Below are 23,073 nucleotides of genomic sequence, written 5' to 3'. Positions count from 1 at the left end.
CCAACCTAACTTAACAGTGTGTCAAGGTCACATTTCAGACATTTTGTATTATTAACAGCTCCACTAAATAGTGATTTATTTTTTTTCCCCTCTAAACTTCGCACGTGGTTTTATTCTATAAATATTAAAATGATAGTATCTCACCAAAAAAAAAAAAAAAAAAAAATAGAGATGTCCAATCATCATCTGCTTTCCTCTCGCGGTATTTGTCTGAAGACCAATCAGATTCAAGCTGTACCTAGTGGACGGAGCTACACCTCGCGGCATTCATGTGTTAATATCATCAATGGCGTCTTCGCCTGGAAAACACTGAATGGAAGGAGGAGCTTTCCTTTGTTTACTTCATGGGTTGCTACCAGGTCAAATTGTCGCTGCATCGTTTCTCCCGGACGTGCAGACTGCTGATGTTGATGTCAGTTCTCCTGCTGAACTCAGATGTCGAAGGTATGATGAAATAAAAAAGGTTACGAGGGTAACAACTGTTTTGGCTTAAGGCCCTTGACAAAAAGTTGCCGTAATATAATTTTAATAAATTGTTTTTAAGTCTCATTAAAGCAAAAATTCTTCTTATACGTTTTCATTTCAGTAGACCCAACGAAAATGTAAAATGATTTAAGATGTCGCAATAAAACCGACAGTTAATTTTAATGCTAATTAAAACTGCAAGCAGTGATGTACGGGGCACTCAGCACGTGCAGCGCGCTAGGGACCACATGTCCCCACTTAAAGTTGCTATTTTTGTCTCGTTTCCTGTCTCCAGCAGGGGGCGCTGGCGAGACGTTTGGCCACGCCCACAAACAAAACACATCAGATGTATGGTCTCACCACGCCGGATGTATGTCACACACAAACGGCTCCAGAGCGCCCCCTAAAGAGATGCCCCGGCGGCCACATTTACCTAAATTCAGGAAATCCAGTGGACAGGTGTATCACACCTGGACGCACAAAAAAGTTACATTGCACCGTTAAGTCGACTCGACAGGAAGTCCACCATTTTGAGTTTAGTCGCCATTTTGGGCGATTCTGACACATTGTACTTTGTAGAACTCCTCCGAGGGATTTTGTCCGACCGACTTGAATTTAGGTTCTCTGGATAGAAAACATGTTTGGGATTAAAAGTTGTATAAATAATTTGTTTTCATCGATGGGTGTGCCCGTAGCGTGGCGGCCATTTGGAGCATCTCGCCATGAAACTACAAGTTGCTTTAAATCTTATGGACATGGACCGACCTTCTCCAAACATCACAGGTATGATAACAGCCCCGCCCTGAAGACCACTGTGGGGTAATATTCGGTCATAGTCATAGCGCCCCCTGGTGGACACTGGAAATGACAATTTTCATACTTTCACATTCTACTTGGAGCTGGTTGATCACATGAACGTAAAGTCGGGTCACAATAACCTAAACATGTAGTTGATGATATATTGAGACATTCGTTCAACTTTGTCAATGGGCGTTGCCGTGACAATGCGAGGAGACGGCTTCGGTGAGGCGGCACACCGGATTGCGAGGGCCCGTACATCACTGCTTGCAGTTTTAATTTTGTTTCTGCTTTTTGAATTGTAACCTGATAACCTGATCAAGTTTTATTCACTTTACAGCTCTCCAGGTGATTGGTGGAAGTACGACCGTGGTGCAAGGACAGTATGCCATCTTACCCTGCAAACTCATTGACACCGTGGAGGATCTCACGCAGATTTCCTGGCAGAGGAAGACCAGACAAAAACCTCTCAATGACAATTTCATGACTATCCGACCACAAGAACCACCAAAGTTCTACAATGGGATTGATAAAAGATTTACATTTATTGGGAATTTGAATGACAGAAATGGATCTCTTCAGTTATCCAATGTTACTCTGATGGATGAAGGCACCTACACCTGCCTCTTCACTTTGTTCCCCAGTGGAGTTCACAAAACGGAGATAGTGCTAAACCTGATTGGTATGATGAAACCTTAACATGGTCTGGATGTTATGTTTGTATGTGTCTGAGGGAGAAAATTAGTGTGGCTTTTACCTTCTTGCTTGAATGTTGACTTCTTTGTATACAATAACTCTTATAGTGCCTCCACTCACAAGCCTGAAGGATGATCGTCCCACTTTGGGTAACGAAGAGGTTTCCCTTGCCACCTGCACGGCTGCCGCCTCGAGGCCTCCTGTAGACGTGAGGTGGCTCACTGGTTCTCTGGCAGAAAAAGTGAGACAAACAAGCAACTCCACCGAGCATGCCAACGGTACAACTACCACAGTCAGCTCGCTGTTCGGAGTCCCCACCAAAGAAATCAACCATCATGTGGTCCACTGTGTCGTCTCCAGTGCAGCTCTGTCCACAAACGAAAGCCTGCCCTTCACCATCCAGGTCTACTGTGAGTACACCAATATGTTTCTCTATCAGTTGTTCATGTAGTTCGGCATTCATGTTTACTTGTAGCATTGTCAATTTCGTATTGTTTAAATTATTTTGTTCATTGTCATTAATTATTGAAGAGGTACACAGACAGACAGAAGTATTCTCAATAGCTAGGTACTACTACTGAGGGTCAGCAAAAACAAGATATTCCTGGAAAATCTTTAAATATTACTGAGCCATGAGACAAAACTAGTTGAATAATTTAATGAAAAAATGATCTTGTTATAAAGAGAGTTTGCCGTTTCATCACTACTAAAAATGGAGTGGGCCAAGTAACTCACTGTCACTGTCCTCCTTCGTTAAGACTCTACAAATTTTATTTAGTTCCTCCTTCGTTAAGACTCTACAAATTCTATTTAGTTGTAAAAGAGGTTTAATACCAGCAGTTAAAACAGAAGTACAGAGTGTTCAGACATTTACAAATGTGAAATGCGTCATAGCCATATGTTTGTAACAATTGTAGTGTGACCCGAATCATTGGGGTTCTTTGTCTGTAGGATTGCAATATTATCTGCTGTACTTGTCAGCTGGTTTTGTTGCTTCACATTATGCTTCCACAAAAATGTTGAGAAATGCCTTTGTTGTCTGAGGACAAAACAAGTAAGGCTTGGGTCAAGACTAATTGAGGACATGTAAACTGGGGACAAAAGGCAGAATGATAAGCTCACAGTTTCTCTTAAACTAAAACACAACTGAAGCTGTGTCCTCATACTTTAGCAGATATTCGCTCTGGAATGTGGCAGAGGCAGAAAGAGTCTGGATGAAAGTCCCCTTCTTTAACAAAAACAGAAAAAAAACCTCAAAACTCTTCTCCTTCATAAAGTGTATTATTTATAGGATTGAACTTTTACTCTAATAGTGGCATCAAATAAACAGAAAAAGATGATAAAATAATTTATTGCAATTATTTGTGTGACAATTATCAGTATCTAAAATGTTCTCATCTATTGTGTCTCTCCATCATGATAGTGCATCATTTCCTGAAACAGAAGTTGACTCCGACTGCTTTCATCAACTTGACAATGAGCTGAAACTGGAATTACTATGCCAGCATAGATCACTATATCTTTTTCTAAAACCCTGTGTAATAAGACACAAAGCATCAGGCTGGTTTGAGTGAGTGAGTGAGTGAGTGCATACGACCTGTCTCAACAGATAACTGGTGTTCTGTTTCTCTTGGAATTCCCGTGCCGGCCCGCTGTATTATATATAATTGCTGTTTTTCCTGAGTTTTCCATGAGACAGTTTTAATGGTGAGGCAGTGGCATTGCCCACAGGTCTACCATGGAATAATCACGGCTTCACTTTCAGCACTTTGTTTGTAGATATCAAAAAACTGCTGTGTGATGCATCACCTTGACCTTAATTTGAGAGGCAGCTAATTTACTGTAAACATGTGACTTATATCTGTATACAGAGATTGATATGTTCTTTTGTTTATTGAAAATAAATATGTTATTCTGAACATGCAATGTGCTGTTTTCCAAGTTTGCTCCAAGATGACCTTTAAACGAATTGACAATACTTAAATAACCAATATAAATCACAGAATCCGAACATTCAAGTGAAATATTATTTTGATATCATTGTTATTTTTGTGTTACAGAATTAACACAGCTCACTGTCTTACTTTTTCATAGTCTCTCCCATGGAAGTGATTGTTGTTGAAATTTCTAAAGATTCATTTGAATGCATGACAGAAGCCAACCCAAGCGCAACTGTTTCCTGGAGCAGGTAAAGTAGTTTAAATAACAGTTTTAAAACGCTGAACAAACTAAGATTATTCTTATCGTTTATCTCAAGGCACTGTTTGTCATTCTCTCAAGGTTTGTACAGTGTTGTACAGTTTTGCCGTTAACTAAATAAATAAGATTGATATTCTTTGTGTTTAAGTTGTGTGTTCTCAGAAGCATTTGTGGATTATAGTTGTAATATGTAGAGAATGTAGTTGTTGGTCTGATGAAAAGCCCTGAGAGAGAATTTGTAATGATGGCTAAAGAACTACATGTGACACAAATCAACACATCACACAAACAAGAGTTATAATGGTGGTGAAGGGACATTTTGAAAAAGTAGGTCAACCAAGTAAATAATACTTCCTCCGAAAATGTGTGCAGCAGGAACAGACCTTGAACAAGCTTCCACACCAACATATAAGGGTGTGGAATCAAACGGTCGTTTACCATTAATTTGAAAGTAAATGTGCAAGTTTTCAAAACTTTAAGTTAACTCAATGTTTTCAAACCACTTCTGAGATTGTAAATATGAATATTTCAAGCTTAAAGCCTTTTGACTTGAAGGAATGAACGGCTGAGAATTCACTGGCTCAAAGGATTGCTATAGGTTTTGTCATGTCTTTAAAATTCACCCCTTTTTAACAAAAATTTGGAAGCATTTTGTTAATTGGACACAATACAAATAAATAGATCCACAGAAAAGGAAAGCTATTTCCATTTTGCTGTGTACGCAAACTTCCCAGAATGCATTGTTTGAGTTTGTAAGTAAAAAGTTTACTGGAAATGCCATTTTTTTCTGTACTACCTTTATCTGAAATCAGTATTTCAATCAACAGTGAGCAACGCCGTAATGAGTCAAAGGAGGTATAAAAGCTTCTCTGTGATCAAAAGCTCTAAAAAACACATTGTTCACTGACTGCCTACAGCCAGTAATACAGTCTGACTGTAGACAGTCAGTGAACAATGTGTTTTTTAGAGCTTTTTTTGCACTTAGTTTCAAAAGAACTCTATGAATATGAACCAAAACATAAAACATTGTGGGCTGGAAATATACTAAAATGAAAGGCCACTGCAGAGTCAAGGAAGACACGGTTTCCGTTATCACATGCAAACTATCCACGAACATAATCTGATATGATCAACAGCTCTAGCTCCTAAATGTGGTGGAAATGTAGTTGTATGCTTAGCTGGTGTTTCTGTTTTAATATGTAACATTCTTCTGCAGGGACTCTAAGTGTAAATATTTGTACAACGTTGGAGCAATAAGTTCTCAGACTGCTCCTGTTGTTTGCGAACGATGCACAGCACCGTCACATACTCGGGGCAGGAGGAAGAAATAACCCAAGAGAGTAAAGATTACAAATTTCCTCGCTTGATCAAAATCAGCACACGAGTTAAACACTTTTTCATGAGCGCTGGTTCGTGAGCACGGGGATTTCTGTGTGGACATGACAAGAGGGCACAGATACTATTTCTGTCAAACAGAGACCCTGACATTCGTGTTTCTGAGGGGGCGGTATGTCGCGGTTTAAACCGAGAAAGGTGCATCCAATCAGACGCACAACCAGTTGTTGTTTTGTTTTTTTTACATTCGCGGGATCATGCACCATGAATTCGTCCCGCAGAGTCAGACTGTTGACACCGAGTTCAACTGTGACCTGAACTGTGGCGCGATGGCACTTGGGTTCTCCAACATGACAATGCGCCTGCTCACAGCACGTTGAAAACGCACAAGTTTCTCGCTCTCAATAATACGGCGCATCGTTCACGCACAACAGGAGCAGTCTCTGAATTGATTGATCCACCCTCGTACATTTCATGCTGAGCCTTGTTTGTCTCTTCCAGATCTGGCCAGGATTTGCCCAAGTCTGCTGTCAGAGTAGATGGTTCAAAACTACAGCTTCTGAGCATGTCCTCTGATTTGAATGGCTTTTACCAGTGTGAAGCATCAAACCCATATGGAAGAAAACATGGTCAGCTCTTTGTGCATGTGGTTGCAGGTGAGTTCGGGTTTGATTTGGTTAGGCACTTTGTCAAATAGGTGTGTTGATGCTCTCTTTCCTTCACTGGGAGATGTGACCATATATCACACTTGGTAAGATCCTGAATTGGTGACTAATCGAGGGTATCCACCTTGAAACCGTGGTGACTGTATAGATATTATGTGGTGTCAGGTTTAAGATATGTGTGAAGCATCCGTGTTATAGAATTTTTAGCTTCTTTGCTGCAACATCCATATTTGAAGCATTATCTTCTATCAACCAGCTTTATTAGCCACGTTTAGGAACACATAGAAGGATTCCTTCAATGTCGTCATCACATTAATTATATGCGTCTGGACAGACATGCATGCACAGTGCAAATTGACTGGTTGGCAGAGGGATGCAATTATGAAGTGATACACGTAGTTGGAATGTATTCCTGTTTTGCATTTCTGGATTTGAGAGTTTGTGGACATTGTTTAATTAATTTTGTAATAGTTTCTCTTTTCTTTTCTTTTCTACTCATTTAAACGTTGAACTTAGAGCATGTCCTATCTTGTGAAAAGTGCTGTTCCTGCTTGGAGTAAATCAATGTCTTACTTTTGACCCTCTGGACGTGTCTGTACAAGAAAAGTTTTCAGAAATAATGTTTGGCGAGGGTACACGACGTTGTGTTAAAAACAGAGTCAGTAATTGTACTTCTTATGAACTTTTTATCAAAACAAATTGAGAAAGAAAATATAAACCCAAAAAAACAAGTTTAGTTTGTGACATTAGTGATATTAGTATTTCCTCTGACTGTATATCATTCTTGTGTCTTTTCTCCCTTCAGGATCCTGCCCTGCTTGTTGCTCCCTATTTGGTGTTTTGCTTTTCCTGAATATCACTGGAGCGATTGTTGCTGCGTGGTACAGTTATAAACAAGGAATTTTCCCGAGGTACCAAGTTTAATTGCCCAGCATGCACATATACCCGACTACTGATAAATATATAAGCATATACTTCACATCCAAGGAAAACCTTTTGTTGTATATTAACTGGTGTTTCATTGTGCAGGAGAAGAGAGAACCCACGTAGTGAGAGAGTCCCAACATCTCCCCATGCATCCGAACCTCTGGAACAACATGAGGATTTGTAACCACTATAGGGAGGTAAAGGAATATATGTAACAGTTAATTTGTTCAAATGTGCCATAGTTTTATTTTGTTACCCTCAAAATGAATGATCCCATATCATAACAATTCAGATTTCCATTTCTTTTTGATCATAAAGGGGGTCCAGTTACTATTTAAATACTGTGGAAGTGTCAAAACACTTAGCCCCTAAAAACGGCACACAGCCAATATTGAACAACTGTGCTGTTTGGACTTCTGTACGTTTGTGATGTCACAAACCCACACTATTGTCATATGTCAGAATTGAATAAAAAAAAATGCAGTTATTTTAGGTACATTTTATTTGCACCTGTAGTTTTACTTATGCAGTAGTACAACACATTTCATCGTCTTCTTTTCTTGACTTTAACTAACAGTTAAACTGTGATTTTTTTTTTTTTTTTTAATCTGCAGATACCCTGAAACGCAGATTCAATTGAAATTAAATGTGCCCTGGGAATGTCAGCTGTGGAGGCAACAAGATGGATCACAGTTGGACTGCTGGAAGTTACAGGCTCCACCACCAACAGGTGGCCTGACACAACGTGGTTAGTGAATAGCCCTAGTTGATGTATATCAGTTTATAACATTACTTCACATCACTACTTAGTGTTAGGCAGCGCAGTGCATTAAACATTCGCCAACAACAAAAATTCTCAAATATTTTCTGAGCTCCCCTAAATGCAGCATTATTTAACTGAAGTGAATAACCACACAGTTCATCTGAAATCACGCCTGGGTGACCAGACAGAAAGAATGAGCTGGCTGAACAGTGTAAAACGTGAATGCCGCTAGACATTTACAGACATCTCTGTATGTAGTTCTGGAGCTATTCAGCTATGTCGGAAAGGAAGTTACTCTGAGAAATCAGAAGACCCAAACACATATTTACACTAGCTGTAGTAATGTGGGTACTTTATCTCTACATTTATCTCATTATTAGTGCGAAATCCCTAAAGGGGGATCGTTAAGCTTAATATGTTAAAGTTAAAGGTTTTGCATTTTTCTCACAATAACTTAAGTATCAATACAATAACTGAACGATTTACATTTTGTTAATTATTGCTTATTTCAGAAGTATGTTCATGACAGCATTCGGTCACTAGTTGTGAGAGCAGCTGCAGCTGGCCTGCCTCTTTCTTTTGGGTGAGGCTGTGAATGTGGATATGAGGAGCTTCAGTTCAGCACTCAGTCAACAGCACAACCATATTTATTCACTGCATACACAACCATTGCGTGTAGTTATTGTTACATCTGTTATTGTTTGGGTTTCTGAAGTCAATTTGCAAAAATAATAATATTTTTCTCCATTGTTCTGCATCGGTTTAACAGCGACTTTCATTGACAAATACTTGTACTACACAAGAAACAAGCACGTTTCAGGAATGTGTTCCTGGAAAAGTCTGATGTCTTTAACTTATTCCCTCAATTAGCATATTTACTAAAGTGCCTGTAATGGTCAAGAAGTTATTTTTTAGAAATGATAAAACAGAAAACTTGTGTAAATGAGGTACACTTATACTGCAGAGTATAAGAACACTTTCAATATGTATTATTATTATTATTATTAAAAACAGTTTTTTTTAAAAATATTTTGTTAAACAATGCGGCAAAACATTAGAAACACTTTTCCACTTGCACTGCACTTAACTTTCGGCTTTTGTGAATGTTAGAGCTGTGAACGATCTACATATAATCTTTAAAATGTTGTTTGGCTAAAATGTTTGGTTTGTTACTTTGGACGAGCAGCAAACTGTCAAGTTGATTAATATTGTTTAATCATTTGACTGCTGCCACCAGATTTGTCATGCAGCTGCGGTAGGTCGGTGTAGGTACGTCTTTTGCGTGATACTATCATTGTAATGTCATCTAGTTTGACTGAATATGTTTAATAATGTTCCATATTTCCACACTTTAATTCCATTTTCTCAAATTTGACTCCATATATCTCAAGTATTTCAAGTCCTTATCCATTTTTCTCAACTTTACATTGACCTTGATCATAAATTATCTGCTGAACGGCATGCCACGATATATAAATATAAACATAATTTGGCATGATTGACTACTCAATGCCAGGAGCTGCTGAACTTCTGAAAATCTAAATTGCCTGCTAAAATATTTTATCTCTGTCTAATGCACAGAAAGAGATGGTAAAAATAACTTGCTCTTGTTCTACATTTCTTTAATATTGGTGCGTATGCCTTATTTCTTGTTTGAGTTATTTATTTCTTTTGTGTGAAATAATGTTAGTCAAACCATTGAGTGTTAGTCTTCAGTCACTGTATTTCTGTTGTGGATGTAAAATTTTATTTGATGATGTGTTTAAGATGATCAAAAGTTAAAATTAAGTTCTGTATTACAAACAATATAAAAATTGAAATAAAAACAATAAAAAGCATTTTATACTGCTAATAGCTGCTAATAGCTGCTAATTTGCATCTGACTGATCTCAGAAAGAAGGAAATATCCTGTACTGAGGGTATCCATCTTAATTGATTTGATTTGATGAATGCTGGTGCTAACTTGCTCACAATTAACAATGTTTGGGATGTAGGAGGAAAACTTTCTGCTGTAATTTGATTATTTCAAGAATCATTCATCCATAATTACTGAAATAATTGAAATATTTGAGTGCAGAAAATTAAAGAAAACAATTAATTTTACATTCATTGTTAAATACTTTATACTGGTATGACCAGTAAAGTGATTCACTAGGAAAGATGAACATAACTAAAATTAATCGATCTTAACTGTGGTCAACATAATTCAATCAGAACCAAGAATAGCAACCTGCTAATCGCACTAGAAAAACAATCGGGGGCCCATTAAGATGTTTGGAAATGGAAAAATGATAACAATTGAAGTCGACAGCATCATTGTACTATTGAAAATCGTACATGCTGGTAACCTTGGGAAAACTTGAATGTCAGTACCAAATCGTATTGAAGTCCATCCAGATCACTTGAAACAACAGGATTCATCGTGATCGAGTATTGAGGGAAAAGGTCCTTTTGCATTTATTTTATGGATAAGGGGGAATATAGTAGAATTCATCCCACTTTATTTACACTTGAAAAAGCTTTGTAGTTTGACTGTAAACCTGAAATCTTTGATAAGTATAGATTGAAGATGCAGTAGATTGCCAATTTTCCATTCATCTGTGGTCATTGAAAATAGTCATTTTAATTAAAAAAAAACTTTGTGGGCTTTGGGAGTTGGTTGTTTAAAGTGGAAGCAGTTTTTCCATTCCACTTTCTAATTACATTTCTGTCATTTTTTTTTGTTATGATTTTTCTATCATTTTTTTTCGTTTTTAATTGTTTTGTGACTTGAATTGCAACCTCAAAATTTATTTTTTGCTTTGTAACTCAACTTGTATCTTGTTGATGCAATTCTGCGCTGACTGTTTGTGTTTTCTTTGGATTGTAGTCAAATTAAACATTAGTTAAAAATTACAAACACCTCAGCTTCAGTGTACTAATGTGTACACGTCACCTCCTTCATATATATATATATATATATAATCTACAGTCAGGATAATGGATAAAGAAGATGAACAGACAGTCACTTATGTGTCAGCTGTCACAGTGACAGTTTCATAGAAACAAGAGACAGGAAAGAATGACTAGAATTAGATAACTCCTATTGCATAAAAGCTTTCTAGCCTCTTATTAGCTTTACAGAGGACTCTCTCAAACTGCATACAGCATGTTAGACTTGAGGAAGACAGATTGATTGTAGAAAGTAAAAGTCTTCATATCTTGTCCTATGATGCTTTTTTTTCTAATTTTTTTTTATAATCTGTCTTTCATATTATAGAAGTTGAATACTAAATGACTCGATTACCTCTTTATGGTTAAATATAATGTTAACACCAGATTTACAAAAATTCCCATACAATCCGAGCACTACTGAATATATAGCTCGTTTCTTTTTTTGCACCCCGATCATTACCTTTTCATTTAAGTTTTCTGTTTTTGCTTTCCCAACTGATGAGTTTCAGTCCAACATACTGGAAACTGTTTTATCTCTTTTATCTTGAGACACACACCCACAGACACCCTCCCTCCACACAAACACACCCATCGCCAGTGCAGTGTGAGCTCCTCTTTTTTAATTTTTATTTTATTTTTTTTATTTCACTCTATTAATCCCCGAGGGGAAATTTCTTCGCTACAGCAGGGGGGCTATCAGGGGGGGAGCTGCTGCAACAGGCTGCCACGAGCGAGGCGCCAGGTAACCTGACCTGAGGTGCATGTTTTTGGATCCTCAGGTGCATGCTCCCCTCTGCAGGATTCACACATTTATCTCAACAACATGTGACAGCTCTGCTGAACTCACAGTGAGGCTCACTGTGAGGCAGGTTTGGTGGGAGTGGAGCCGTCTGAAGGACCTCCTGCTTTGGCAGCTTCTGACTTTTGGAAAGAAATTATTGACTTTGTATTTCATGAGAGAATTTGAATGGGAATCTGTTGGAGCCAGAGGTTTTTTGTTGTAAAGATAGCCCCTTGTGGACCCCAGTGGTATTGCATTTTAAGGCACTTCCAGATTGACTTCACTTTTCAGACAGAGACTCTGTCCATTCTTTTATACAATCAATGGTAAGTTTCTCTGTAGGTCTTGATGCTATTATTTAAAGAGATGGAATATGCGGCACCATATAATTTTTTTTTTTTTTATTGAATTCAAACATCAGACAGTGGCCTTTAATGTTGGCCGGACATTTCCCTTAGTAGTTGGAAACTTCCTAAAATCAGGTGTCAACTTTTTCTTAACTCTTTTACCATTACTACTTTATGAGGCATTTGACAGAGCTTAAAGCAAAGATTATGCTCTTTATTACATACAGTACAGTATTTGACAAATAAATAGAAAAATATCGACAAGCTTTCTTTTATAAGATGTCATATCAGTGAGCTCTGGGTTTGTAATTAGCATGAATACAGACATGTGGTTGACTCGCAATTTCCAGGCGGTTCTCGTAGATATGTTCTGTTCCCACCTGCTAATGAAAAAATAGGAACACAGTCAAATTTAAATGTTCAGCCTCATTCTAGAGAAAACAATTGTTGATATTTGAACTCAACAGCCAGACAAATCCACTTTCAGAAGCCGTCCCTTTTCACCCATCTCTTCTAACCTCTCTTGGTTGTATGGTTTGGACCGAACCACAATACTTTTCCACTATATAATGATTGACAATGCGTCTCCACTTCTTCCAACTGTACAAAATTCATGCCAAAATATTCCATCTGTCACTGGTGACCCACATACTCTGCCCAACTCAGTCTTTGCGACCACTTCACTCACAGCAGCTGTCATCTATGATGCCACACCAACATTTTATAGTATTGAATAACTTATCAAAACCTAACTCATCAGAAAAATCAATCGATAGAGCGTATTGTTCATCAGCTAAAAACTACCTATAGTGACGGAAACCACCTTTGGGAAACGTTTGACGTGTACTTTGATTGTTTTTGTTTGGTCCATTACTCTAACATGGAGGGGATGGGGTTTATGTCCCTATACTGCAACCAGCCACCAGGGGGTGATCGACATGTTTTGGTATTACATTTTGGGGAGATGTCACTTCCTCCATCCTTATATACAGTCATGATGAGCCACTGAGTTTGTTTCCTATTTACAGAGCCAGTCCATGTAAAAACAAAAAAATATCACCGTGAGGTGATATTTACTGACTTTGCCAAAAAGTGTATTGGACTAGAATTACTGACTCCACCTTCAAAGTCACTGCTGCTCGGCTTGATCTCACTCTTTACAGTGTTGACAAACTATGCAAACCTTTTATCTTCTCAATGGACAACGTAATAATTATTTTATTTACCATTTCTGCATCAGTAAACTGAATGTTATTTCTGTAATAGAGAGAGACATTTTGTTTGTATTAAGTAGTGTCATGCCATGAGCACAGAATGACGTGTTGAAGAATGACGAGATGCTAAACTTACTCTGAATCCGCTGTGCAGACTCTTCTCAGAATGATCAAGGTAAATATAAAGATCAGGAAACACACAAAAGGAACAACAGCTGCAACAACAATCCATAGTTTATCCCAGTTTTCAGCTTTCTCTGGAAAAAATAAACACGTCATTACTTATTTCACCACAGGTCTAATATGCAGTTAAATTAAGATCGCACTAGTGTCAAGACAAAATGATACTTGTGTATGCAAGATCATTGTTTCACAAAGGAAGCAGAGGTAGTGGTTACACCCACTGTGATCTTTAAAAATGCCTAAAGCCCTCACAAAATGTCCCTCTTATATGTCAGAGCCTGAAACTTGGAAAGCTGTATATTTGACAAAAACGCTTCTGTGAGGTTTCAGTTCAGATTAATAAATAAAACCACACAATCTACCTACAATATCTCTGTTGTTTGTACAGAATACAAAATATGAAGGCAATGACAGCACAGGTATATCTGTGTAGTCTTTTGTGTCTGTGTCTAGCTGGTGGATGAATGAGTGAGTTTCTTCTGTATTTACTTTGTTGATTGTTCAGGTGTATGCATATGTCACATGGCTACAGTATCGCTGAAGTAGCATAGTATTGTAACTCTGTAAAATATTCGCTTCATTTCTTCTAACACCCTTTTTTTCCCATAGCTGCTCCCCCAGGACATGGTTGTTTTGTCTATTATTTAGGGCTGATTAGCACACCTGTAATTATGAGCTCCCAGTTCTGTTCACTGACTCCTTTGTCCGTGTTCATCTCACAGGTGTAGTTTCCTGTGTGAGATTTCTGGGCCGTTTCTATGACGAGTGCATACAGCTCGCTCTCTGACGTAGATATGAACAAGTTCAGGTTGTGAATTTCCTGACTGCGGTGCTCAGTTCCCTGTGGAATGAAACTGAACAGGTGACCTCCATTCATTTTCCACGTCAGTTGTGTGAGCATGCTGATTGACTCGTTGTTACAGCGCAGGGTCACTTTGCTGCCAACCTCCTGTGAGACGGGGGTCCCTTCTGAAAAGAAAGCAAAAGCACATTTCAGCTTGCTACATCGGTATTGCCACCATGACGGTTCACTCCAGTTAAAGGAATAGTTTGACATTTTGAGGTGAACATCTTATGCTCACAAAAACAAACACATTTTAATCACATCTTCATTTTTAGCTTCTTTTTTTTAAGAGACATGAAAGTGGTTTCTATTTTCTCCTCCAACTCTCAAAAGAAAAACAACACCAGTGGGTCTCTACTACAAAGCAGGTTGAAGCATAGGACTAATCACAAACAAGTGTAGTTGCTAAAAGCTGCACAGCTGCAGCTGCCAAATGCAGAACGGCTAGCCAAAAAATGCATAAATGCGCAAGTTATTATGCTTAAAATATCATTACCCCCTAATCACAGCATGAGTACATCTGACCGTGATTATATTCGTGTACAGGCTCTGGGTAAAAACCTACCGTATATGGCTTAAACATGTATGAAAAGCTTGAAGGCTTTTCATTTCAATTCCAAATATAAAATGATCAAACAGTTCCCATACCTCATACTCACTGTCAGAATACGTGATATGTAAAGTAATTTTACCTGCTGGCAAGAAAACATGGAAGATGCAACACATCAAAGCCAAGATCCGGTTGATGACCAAACATCTAGAAAAATCCTCCATCACACCTTGAAACAAAGTCAACTTTTTTTGTAAACATCATGTTTATGCAGACAATTGGTATTTTGTGTTATGTTTTACCAGGAATGCGTCACTTAGATTAAAGATCCAATTTTTGAGTGTCCTGGCCAGACAGGCAGCAACAGACTAACTAAAGGCTGTTAGCCTGTTAGATGTTGTTAGTAGATATTGCTTTATTGTAAATAGACATACAAGCAAGAGATGAGAATTTTTTTTTTTTTTTTTTTAAAACACCCGATTGTAAAATCACAAATAAAATTGCCAGTAAGAATAATAATGACGACCACATGCCGGACAAACGTCAACACAATATTGTGAAGAGAGTAACTGCTATTTCTTACCGGTTTTGAGAACGATCAGCTGTTTTGTTCAAAGATCCTTATCTGTAAACTACACCTTTAACATGAGAAGGGCAACAAAAATCAAGAAAACTTTATATATTGAAGAATAAAAGTAACTTTAACCTACAAGATCTGTGGTTAACATAGAACTGAAGAGGAAACCTGGTCCAAGCCCCCACACACAACAGAATCCTTTCCATTCAGGAAGTGAATGTCTGTCTCAAACCACAAACTGACAAAAAAGTGCATTACACATCACCAGAAGTTTTCTCAACGGATGTTCAAGATGTTGTTAGATTATACAGATAATATATATATATATTGCAGAAACTTTGCTCACTCAACTCCACTGACAAACAATTTTGAGGATGCTATCAAGTATAATCCTGAAACAGTGTGAAATACACTGCTCAAAAAAAATAAAAAGGGAACACTTAAACAACACATCCTAGATCTGAATGGATGAAATATTCCAGTTTAAAATCTTCATTACATAGTGGAATGTGTTGAGAACAAAACAACATAAGAATGATCAATGGAAATCAAAATCATTATCCCATGGAGGTCTGGATTCAGAATCATACTCAAAATAAAAGTGAAAAAATTAGATAACAGGCTGATCCAACTTCTGTGGAAATTCCTCAAGACAAGTCAAAATGAGGTGTAAACTGTAGTGTGTGTGGCCTCCACGTGCATGTATGCACTCCCTACAACGCCTGGGCATGCTCCTGATGAGACCACGGATGTTCTCCTGAGGGATCTCCTCCCAGACCTGGATCAAAGCATCAGTCCACTCCTGGACAGTCTGTGGACGGAACGAGACATGATGTCCCAGATGTGCTGGATTGGATTCAGGTCTGGGGAACGGGCGGGCCGGTCCGTAGCATCGATGACTTCATCGTGCAGGAACTGCTGACACACTCCAGCCACATGAGGCCTAGCATTGTCATGCATCAGAAGGAACCCAGGGCCCACTGCACCAGCATATGGTCTTCAATGGGTCTGAGGATCTCATCCCGGTACCTAATGGCAGTCAGGGTACCTCTGGCTAGCACATGGAGGGCTGTGCGACCCTCCAACGAAATGCCTCCCCAGACCATCGCTGACCCACCGCCAAACCGGTCACGCTGGAGGATGTTGCAGGCAGCAGAACGTTCTCCACGGCGTCTCCAGACTCTGTCACGTCTGTCACATGTGCTCAGTGTGAACCTGCTCTCATCCGTGAAGAGCACAGGGCGCCGATGGAGAAGCTGCCAATCTTGGTGTCCTCTGGCAAATGCCGATCGCCCTGCACGGTGTTGGCTGTAAGCACAGGCCCCACTTGTGGACGTCGGGCCCTCGTACCACCGTCATGGAGTCTGTTTCTGACAGTTTGAGTAGAAACATGCACATTAGTGGCCTGCTGGAGGTCATTTTGTAGGGCTCTGGCAGTGCTCCTCCTGTTCCTCCTTGCACAAAGGAGCAGATAGCGGTCCCGCTGCTGGGTTGTTGTCCTCCTACGGACCCCTCCACGTCTCCTGGTGTACTGGCCTGTCTCCTGGTATCTCCTCCGTGCTCTTGACACTGTGCTGACAGACACATCAAACCTTCTTGTCACAGCGTGCATTGATGTGCCATCCTGAATGAGCTGCACTACCTGAGCAACTTCTGTGGGTTGAAGACAACGCCTCATGCTACCTCTAGTGGTGAGGACACTGGCAAAATGCAAAAGTGACCACAAATCAGCCAGAAAGGATGAAGACAGAGAAATGGTCTGTGGTCACCACCTGCAGAACCGTTCCTTTATAGGGTTGTCTTGCTAATTGCCTCATTTCCACCTGTTGTCTGTTCCAGTTGCACAACAGCAGGTGAAATTGATTCACAATCAGTGTTGCTTCCTAACTGGACACGTTGATTTCCCAGAAGTGTGATTGACTTGGAGTTACATTGTGTTGTTTAAGTGTTCCCTTTATTTTTTTTGTCTCGTGTTCGACAATTCAGTTCACGTTTGGTTTGTGTCCTGTTGTGGAAAACCTAAGCAAATCTTTTTCAACTGAGTAATTACACGACTCATGTCTTTCAAAGTATACAAATAAAACTACTGAACTGGCAGTGTTCAGTAGTCTGTAAAACATAGCATTGTTCTTGTATGTAGTTTTCCAAAAGTCCAAGGTCGGACTCAGAACATGCATCAGTCTGTATTTTTTTTTTTCAAACGGTTTAGTCATCTCGGTTTGAGATTTGGATCATCTGCCTCCAGTGGGGCTTTCAGGCAATCCCTCGACGGATTGTAATCTCCTTTTGTGTCTTGAAATTGATATGTTCTAAAGCAGGGATTCATAATGTGCTGCATTCACTTTTAGTTAATCAGATGTTTGTATCACATACCACTACCACATACACATACTCAAGCTCCAGGGAAAAAAACAAAACTTTTGCAATACTGCCCCTTTGTGGTGATAATAATACTCACAGCCTTTCATCATTATTGAAGAATTATTCTTTACACTATTTAAATCAAATTTGTTATTAGTAGCCAAACTAAACATTTTTATTTAGACAAATAAACCCTGATCCATTACATGTTTTAAGAAGCATTATAACAAAGTTGATATTACCTCATCTCTCAGTACAAACATTAGTTTCCTCCCACTGTCCTGATTGTAAAATGTGACTGTTTGGCCGTGAGATATGAAAGTGATTGCTTGTCTTTGCGTGTAAACCCTTAATGACTGACAGTGAGGCTGCTGCACTCTGCTTGAATCTGAATATTATCAGTGTTGCGTGTTTCAAGCAGAACAAATGTTTACAAAAAAAAAAAAAACCTAAGATGTGAATAGAAACATCTTTGAAGAAGTGAGTTCATTTGAGTAAAGAGTGTAAGGTAACCAATTACGTTCAGTAATTACTCTAGTATTGTACAATTTTGAGGTTGGCTACTTCTGTTTATGTCTGTCTCCATTTTCTGCTATTAATACTTAACATTTGTTTGATACCTTTAGTTACATGTTATCTTTCAGTTTAAAAGAGTTAAATGGTGACATATTATGACAAAGTCTTGACAGGTTTTATGACTAAAATAAGATAATATTTAAGGGAAATTTAGAAGCTACCCAGCCAGATAGGCAAAATAGTTCATTAGCTCCATCTTGAACTGCTGCAACATTGTGATGTACACATTACTGCCTTAATAAATATAATCCAATGATATAATGTATATTATTCTGAAATGGATCATTCTGCGTAATACATAATTTCGGTCCTTCAGGCATATTTTTAAATTTTTAATTTTCAAAGTCTTTTTCATATTGTGTCCTCCCCCACTTCATGTGTGAACTAGAACGAGTCGATGTAGTCTGTTTTACTGTATGTGTGCGCTCGTGTGTGTGTGTGTGTGTGTGTGTGTGTGTGTGTGTGTGTGTGTGTGTGTGTGTGTGTGTGTGTGTGTGTGTGTGTGTGTGTGTGTGTGTGTGTGTGTGCGTTTGTTTTGCAGAGAAACACTGACACAACACTTCTTGACCACGTGTGACTTTTTATTGCGTTGGTTCACATTCCAAAAGAAGATACTGCCACACATCTATCAGCAAAGAAGACTACAAGTTAGTAAAAGGGATTTTTTTTTTTTCTTTCCAAAGATTAATCATGTCTTCTTACAAACAAACAGGCAATGCAACAGTCTTAAAATACAGAAAATCATACATTACCGGTCATATTGATGTACAAAAGGACCAGCATCTTGTTTTGAGCAGAACATTGATATCTGCTTTTGTGTGATCAATAATTCGGTGATTCATTAAAGGCTCAGATTCCACTGCATTGGAGTATGGGAGATGAGGAGATCAAGGGGATCACAAAGGGGTCAGAGTTGTGTTCCCTCTCCGAGTTTCTCTGGAGCTATTTGATCGTACCCCCGAAAGCCAACAGTGTGAAGTGTGCGTGTCTGCCGTACAGACACGCGTTTGAACATGCAACTTTATGCACTGATATCTTAAAATCATTAAATTATCATGTTAATACTTTTTATGTAACCATCTTAGCTGCACCACAGAGACATGGTTACATGTGTGGGTGGGTTTGTGTGCGTACAGAGGGTTCAAAAAACAGAAATGAAGCTATGAAATGAAAAAAAAGAAAAAGAAGCAAATAAAACATCAAGTTCACATAGGTCCCAGAGCAATATAACATTTTGCTACAATCTTACAACATTGGAGAATTTTACATTTACAGATAAGGCACAGGAAATCATACAGTGGCAACAGTTGGATTAAACAAAGCCAGAGAAGAAGAAGATTTGTTAGAAACCCCGAGGCATACTTTAAGGCTTAACGCATTTTGTATTAAAATACTCATTTCTGATTTGCAAAGAAATGTATCTTCAGATAGATGCACAAATTCTGCTGCATGGGCATTTCCTGTCTTTACTGGATTTTGTGAGATTAATTATAAATTATAATCACAATTAAAACTTGTGTTTTCTTCTAGACAGTGAAATAACTAAAGAAAAAAAAACAGCTGTTCTGCACATTATGTACATTATTCGACATGCGGTGGGGCATTATGTACAGCGGGACTCGCCCCTAGTTGTTTGTTGCTCTTTGAATTTGTAAGCATGCCACAACTATTGTGTGTTATGTGGGGTAAGGATCAACCATGGTCACATAAAATCAAGTAGAATTTTTTTTTTTCATAGCCAGGTCAAGGATGCTTGTTTTCATTGATGAGCACGGTTTCTTTTATTGTCTCGCCGTCCAACAATACTTTGTGCTGATGGTGCATGATCTTTATCGCCCGGACGCGTGTTTGTACAGCACGAAAAGAGAGGATTTGGCCTGAGGTCGCTACTATAGTTCATTCTCTGATAGGGCAAAATGAGCCCTGCTCTCTTCCATGGACAGCTGATATCACAGTACACATTTGTCTTAAAGGCTACATAACATAAGCAAACCTAAAATGCAGAATCACATTGAAAAAGACATTCAACATGTGGTCTTTTTTTTAATTTATTTGTTTGTCCTTACTAACTCAGCTCTGGCTGTGCTACCTGGTATATAAACATGAAAAGGAGAGAAATGCTCTGAAATGGATGCACATCTCTCTTCACTTGAAAGAATCATGTGTAAATGGATGCATAGATGAGGTGTTATGAGGGTTAAAGGCCTTGCACTGAGCTAAAACCTCTGAATGTGCAAAAGAGGTATGCTCTTCTCAACCTGAAAATGGACTTTTCTTTTTAAAGAGCTGTATACCTGTAAATGTATCGGCACTTAGTGTGTTTTCTAATGCAAGAGCCCTCTCACCCGCAAGGCTTGCAGCCACACACTGCATTCGCAGTATGTCACTGTTTGAATGGGAATGAAAGTCAGTGCCTAACTACAGCGAAAGTACCGATTTGCAGACACACAAGAATATTTGAACTCTCTTTCCCCTATCTACTCAAACCCCATGTAAAAATGTCTATCCCTCCATTGGATATGATTATAACTCTTTCAATAGAAAAGATGTTTCTAAAAATTGAACATGGATTTTCATCAAGTAAAAACATTTACCCTCCTGCATGTGTCCTTTACTTATTTTTAAATATAAGAACACACTTAATAATAAAAAAAATCTACTCCTCCCCTCTTTAACCTCTACTTTTTATGATATTTCATTTTTATCACAAACACTCAGATTTTTTTTGTAGCTCGGTGGAATTCTCATCCGTGTCTTAAAGGTTTTGATCTATCCCTGTTGACTTTGTTTTTCATGGTTTTTGACCTGCCTGTTCGAGAGTGTGCATTGTCTTGAGTTAGATGTGTGCTCTCTCTTATGTTGAACATTTTGCTGTGTGCAGGTGTACATGTGCCTCCTCTCACAGGTTCATATGGTGAGATCGTCTGACCTGGCCCTGCTGCTGGCTTTGCTCAGTCGGCTCAGCGGTCTGGTGTCTTCTATCGTATCCGTGGCCTCCATCCCTGCCTCGGCGGGAGTTACCTCCTCCCCGTTCAGCGCCTCCTCCACCTGCACATCCTCTTCCACAACCTCCTCCATCCTCTCCGCCTCTGCTTCCGGTGGCTGCACCTTCTCGGGCTCCTCCTCGTGTAATGTCACCCCTCCTGTCTCAGTGGTCTGGGCGTAGGAGGGCAGAGTCTCGTCATACACTTTAGAGATGTCCTCCATGGGCAGCACCTCCTCCGACTTCTCCTGCAGCGCCTGGAAGGGTGGGGTCCCTCTACCAGCCTCCATGCCCACCTCAGCCAGCGGGTAGAGGTGAGTTACGGGAGGAGCTTTCTCCTCCTCCAGCAACCTGTAGCCTTTTGCTCTCGGCAGAGAGGGAACACTCAGAGGGGGCAGGCTCTTTCCTTGTGGCGGCAGGGGCGCCAACCCCTCACCTTGGGCCGGGGCTGGAGCTGGGGCTGGCTTACGAAAGACAAAGCGAATCTTCTTCAGGCCCAAGTGACTGATCTCCACAAAGTTAAGGAACAATGAGACACAGGCCACGGCCAACATGAAGATGATGAAGACAGTCTTCTCTGTGGGGCGAGACACAAAGCAGTCCACCGTGTTGGGGCAGGGCCAACGGCTGCATTTATACAGCGGCAGGATGCGGAAGCCATATAGGAAGTACTGGCCCACCACAAAGCCCACCTCAAACAGTGTCTTGAAGATGATGTGGCAGATGTAGGTCCTCAGCAGGGTGCCCTCCAGCCGGAACTTCTTGCTTCCTTTTGTGCTGGTCTCTTTAGTGGTGCGGACACTTCCCTGGTCAGGTGCCAGAGGGAGACGCTCCTCGCTCAGCTCCTGTTGCCGGCTAAGTTCTGCCTCCTCGCGCTCTTTACGTTTCTCCTCCATGTGGACATGGTGCACAGCATGACCCACGTACACCAGAGACGGTGTGGACACAAAGATGATTTGCAGCACCCACAGGCGGATGTGGGAGATGGGGAAGGCCTCATCATAGCACACGTTCTCACATCCAGGCTGCTGTGTGTTGCAGACATAGTCAGACTGCTCATCGCCCCACACAAACTCTGCTGCTGTGCCCAGGATAAGGATACGGAAGATGAAGAGCACCGTGAGCCACACCCGGCCGATCACCGTAGAGTGCTCGTTAACTTCCTCTAAAATATTACCCAGAAAGCTCCAGTCACCCATGATCGGTCCGTAGCACTGCAGAATGAAGGGTGGGGTAGGGAGGGACACGAAGGGTGCAGAGAGACAGGGAGGGTGGGGTAGGCAGGGTGACAGGGGGAGGGGAAAACAGGGTGCCAAAAGTAAGCTATGCAGGAGAGAAAAACTTAACCTTCAAAATTCTTCAAAAAAATCCACCCGATGCCATAATTTAAAGCTACTGTAATTTTTTTTCTGTTATAAAGTTTGCATAATTTGAAACTGCTCAAGAGCAAAAAACTTGCTCGAGTTCATTTCCATTATATACATGTTTAAAAAAACAATTGATAACTTCTCACCAATTTCACAATAAAACTTTTAGCGAGGCTTTCATTTAACTGTATTGATAGCTGAGTGTTCTCACTTTATTAACAAAAGTTAACTCTGAAAAATGTTTTTCTCTAGCTCTCAGAAAAATTACACACCACTTCTCTAATAAAACCAATAAAAGGAAGATTAACAAGTAACATAAAGTTCCCTCTTCTGTAATGTATGATACAGGATAAATGTAATCAAATGGGCAACTTGCCACAGCTGCGGCTCCAGCGAAGTTGAGTCCTGTCCCGTTCTCTTGGCACCCGGCTGGGAAAAGTGAACTTTTTTCTGCCCTCTTTCCCACCTAAAGCCCTGTCCTTGTCGCCCCACTGAGCAGATGTGAATG

The 23,073-nt window shown here is 39.7% G+C and overlaps 3 protein-coding genes across 8 annotated transcripts; 1 reads left to right on the top strand and 2 right to left on the bottom strand.

Moving 5' to 3' along the window:
* Nucleotides 1-255: 255 nt before the first annotated feature.
* On the top strand, nt 256-10,747 carry LOC138200961 (nectin-3-like protein). The gene is made up of 8 exons (XM_069154004.1): nt 256-444; nt 1,604-1,945; nt 2,067-2,369; nt 4,054-4,147; nt 5,995-6,149; nt 6,964-7,069; nt 7,188-7,282; nt 7,700-10,747. Exons 1-7 carry the CDS (start codon nt 345-347, stop codon nt 7,267-7,269), a joined length of 1,182 nt encoding a protein of 393 aa, XP_069010105.1. The 5' UTR covers nt 256-344; the 3' UTR covers nt 7,270-7,282; nt 7,700-10,747.
* A 670-nt stretch (nt 10,748-11,417) lies between these two features.
* Nucleotides 11,418-15,427, bottom strand: LOC138200960 (uncharacterized). Of its 2 annotated transcripts, none has more exons than XM_069154003.1 (6): nt 15,412-15,427; nt 14,844-15,333; nt 13,971-14,276; nt 13,261-13,381; nt 13,137-13,167; nt 11,418-12,293 (listed from the first exon to the last, which is right to left on the bottom strand). In XM_069154003.1, exons 2-6 carry the CDS (start codon nt 14,923-14,925, stop codon nt 12,198-12,200), a joined length of 636 nt encoding a protein of 211 aa, XP_069010104.1. In that variant the 5' UTR covers nt 14,926-15,333; nt 15,412-15,427; the 3' UTR covers nt 11,418-12,197. The 2 variants fall into 2 exon arrangements, with proteins under 2 accessions (XP_069010104.1, XP_069010103.1); XM_069154002.1 differs by lacking the exon at nt 15,412-15,427 and having other exon boundaries at nt 14,844-14,930; nt 15,285-15,406.
* A 5,695-nt stretch (nt 15,428-21,122) lies between these two features.
* LOC138200959 (gap junction alpha-8 protein-like) lies at nt 21,123-22,397 on the bottom strand. Of its 5 annotated transcripts, none has more exons than XM_069153998.1 (2): nt 21,324-22,397; nt 21,123-21,236 (listed from the first exon to the last, which is right to left on the bottom strand). In XM_069153998.1, the coding sequence occupies exons 1-2, from the start codon at nt 22,395-22,397 to the stop codon at nt 21,123-21,125; spliced, it is 1,188 nt and encodes a 395-aa protein (XP_069010099.1). The 5 variants fall into 5 exon arrangements, with proteins under 5 accessions (XP_069010099.1, XP_069010100.1, XP_069010101.1 ...); XM_069153999.1 differs by having other exon boundaries at nt 21,123-21,263; nt 21,354-22,397; XM_069154000.1 differs by having other exon boundaries at nt 21,123-21,257; nt 21,354-22,397.
* Between the last annotated feature and the right edge of the window lie 676 nt (nt 22,398-23,073).

Source organism: Embiotoca jacksoni, unplaced genomic scaffold (assembly GCF_022577435.1).
Source record: "Embiotoca jacksoni isolate LCO1_2020_lvr unplaced genomic scaffold, fEmbJac1.0.p SCAF_2, whole genome shotgun sequence".
Taxonomy (NCBI): domain Eukaryota; kingdom Metazoa; phylum Chordata; class Actinopteri; family Embiotocidae; genus Embiotoca; species Embiotoca jacksoni.
Note: the sequence above shows the minus strand (reverse complement) of the source record. Positions and strands in the feature narration are given on the sequence as shown.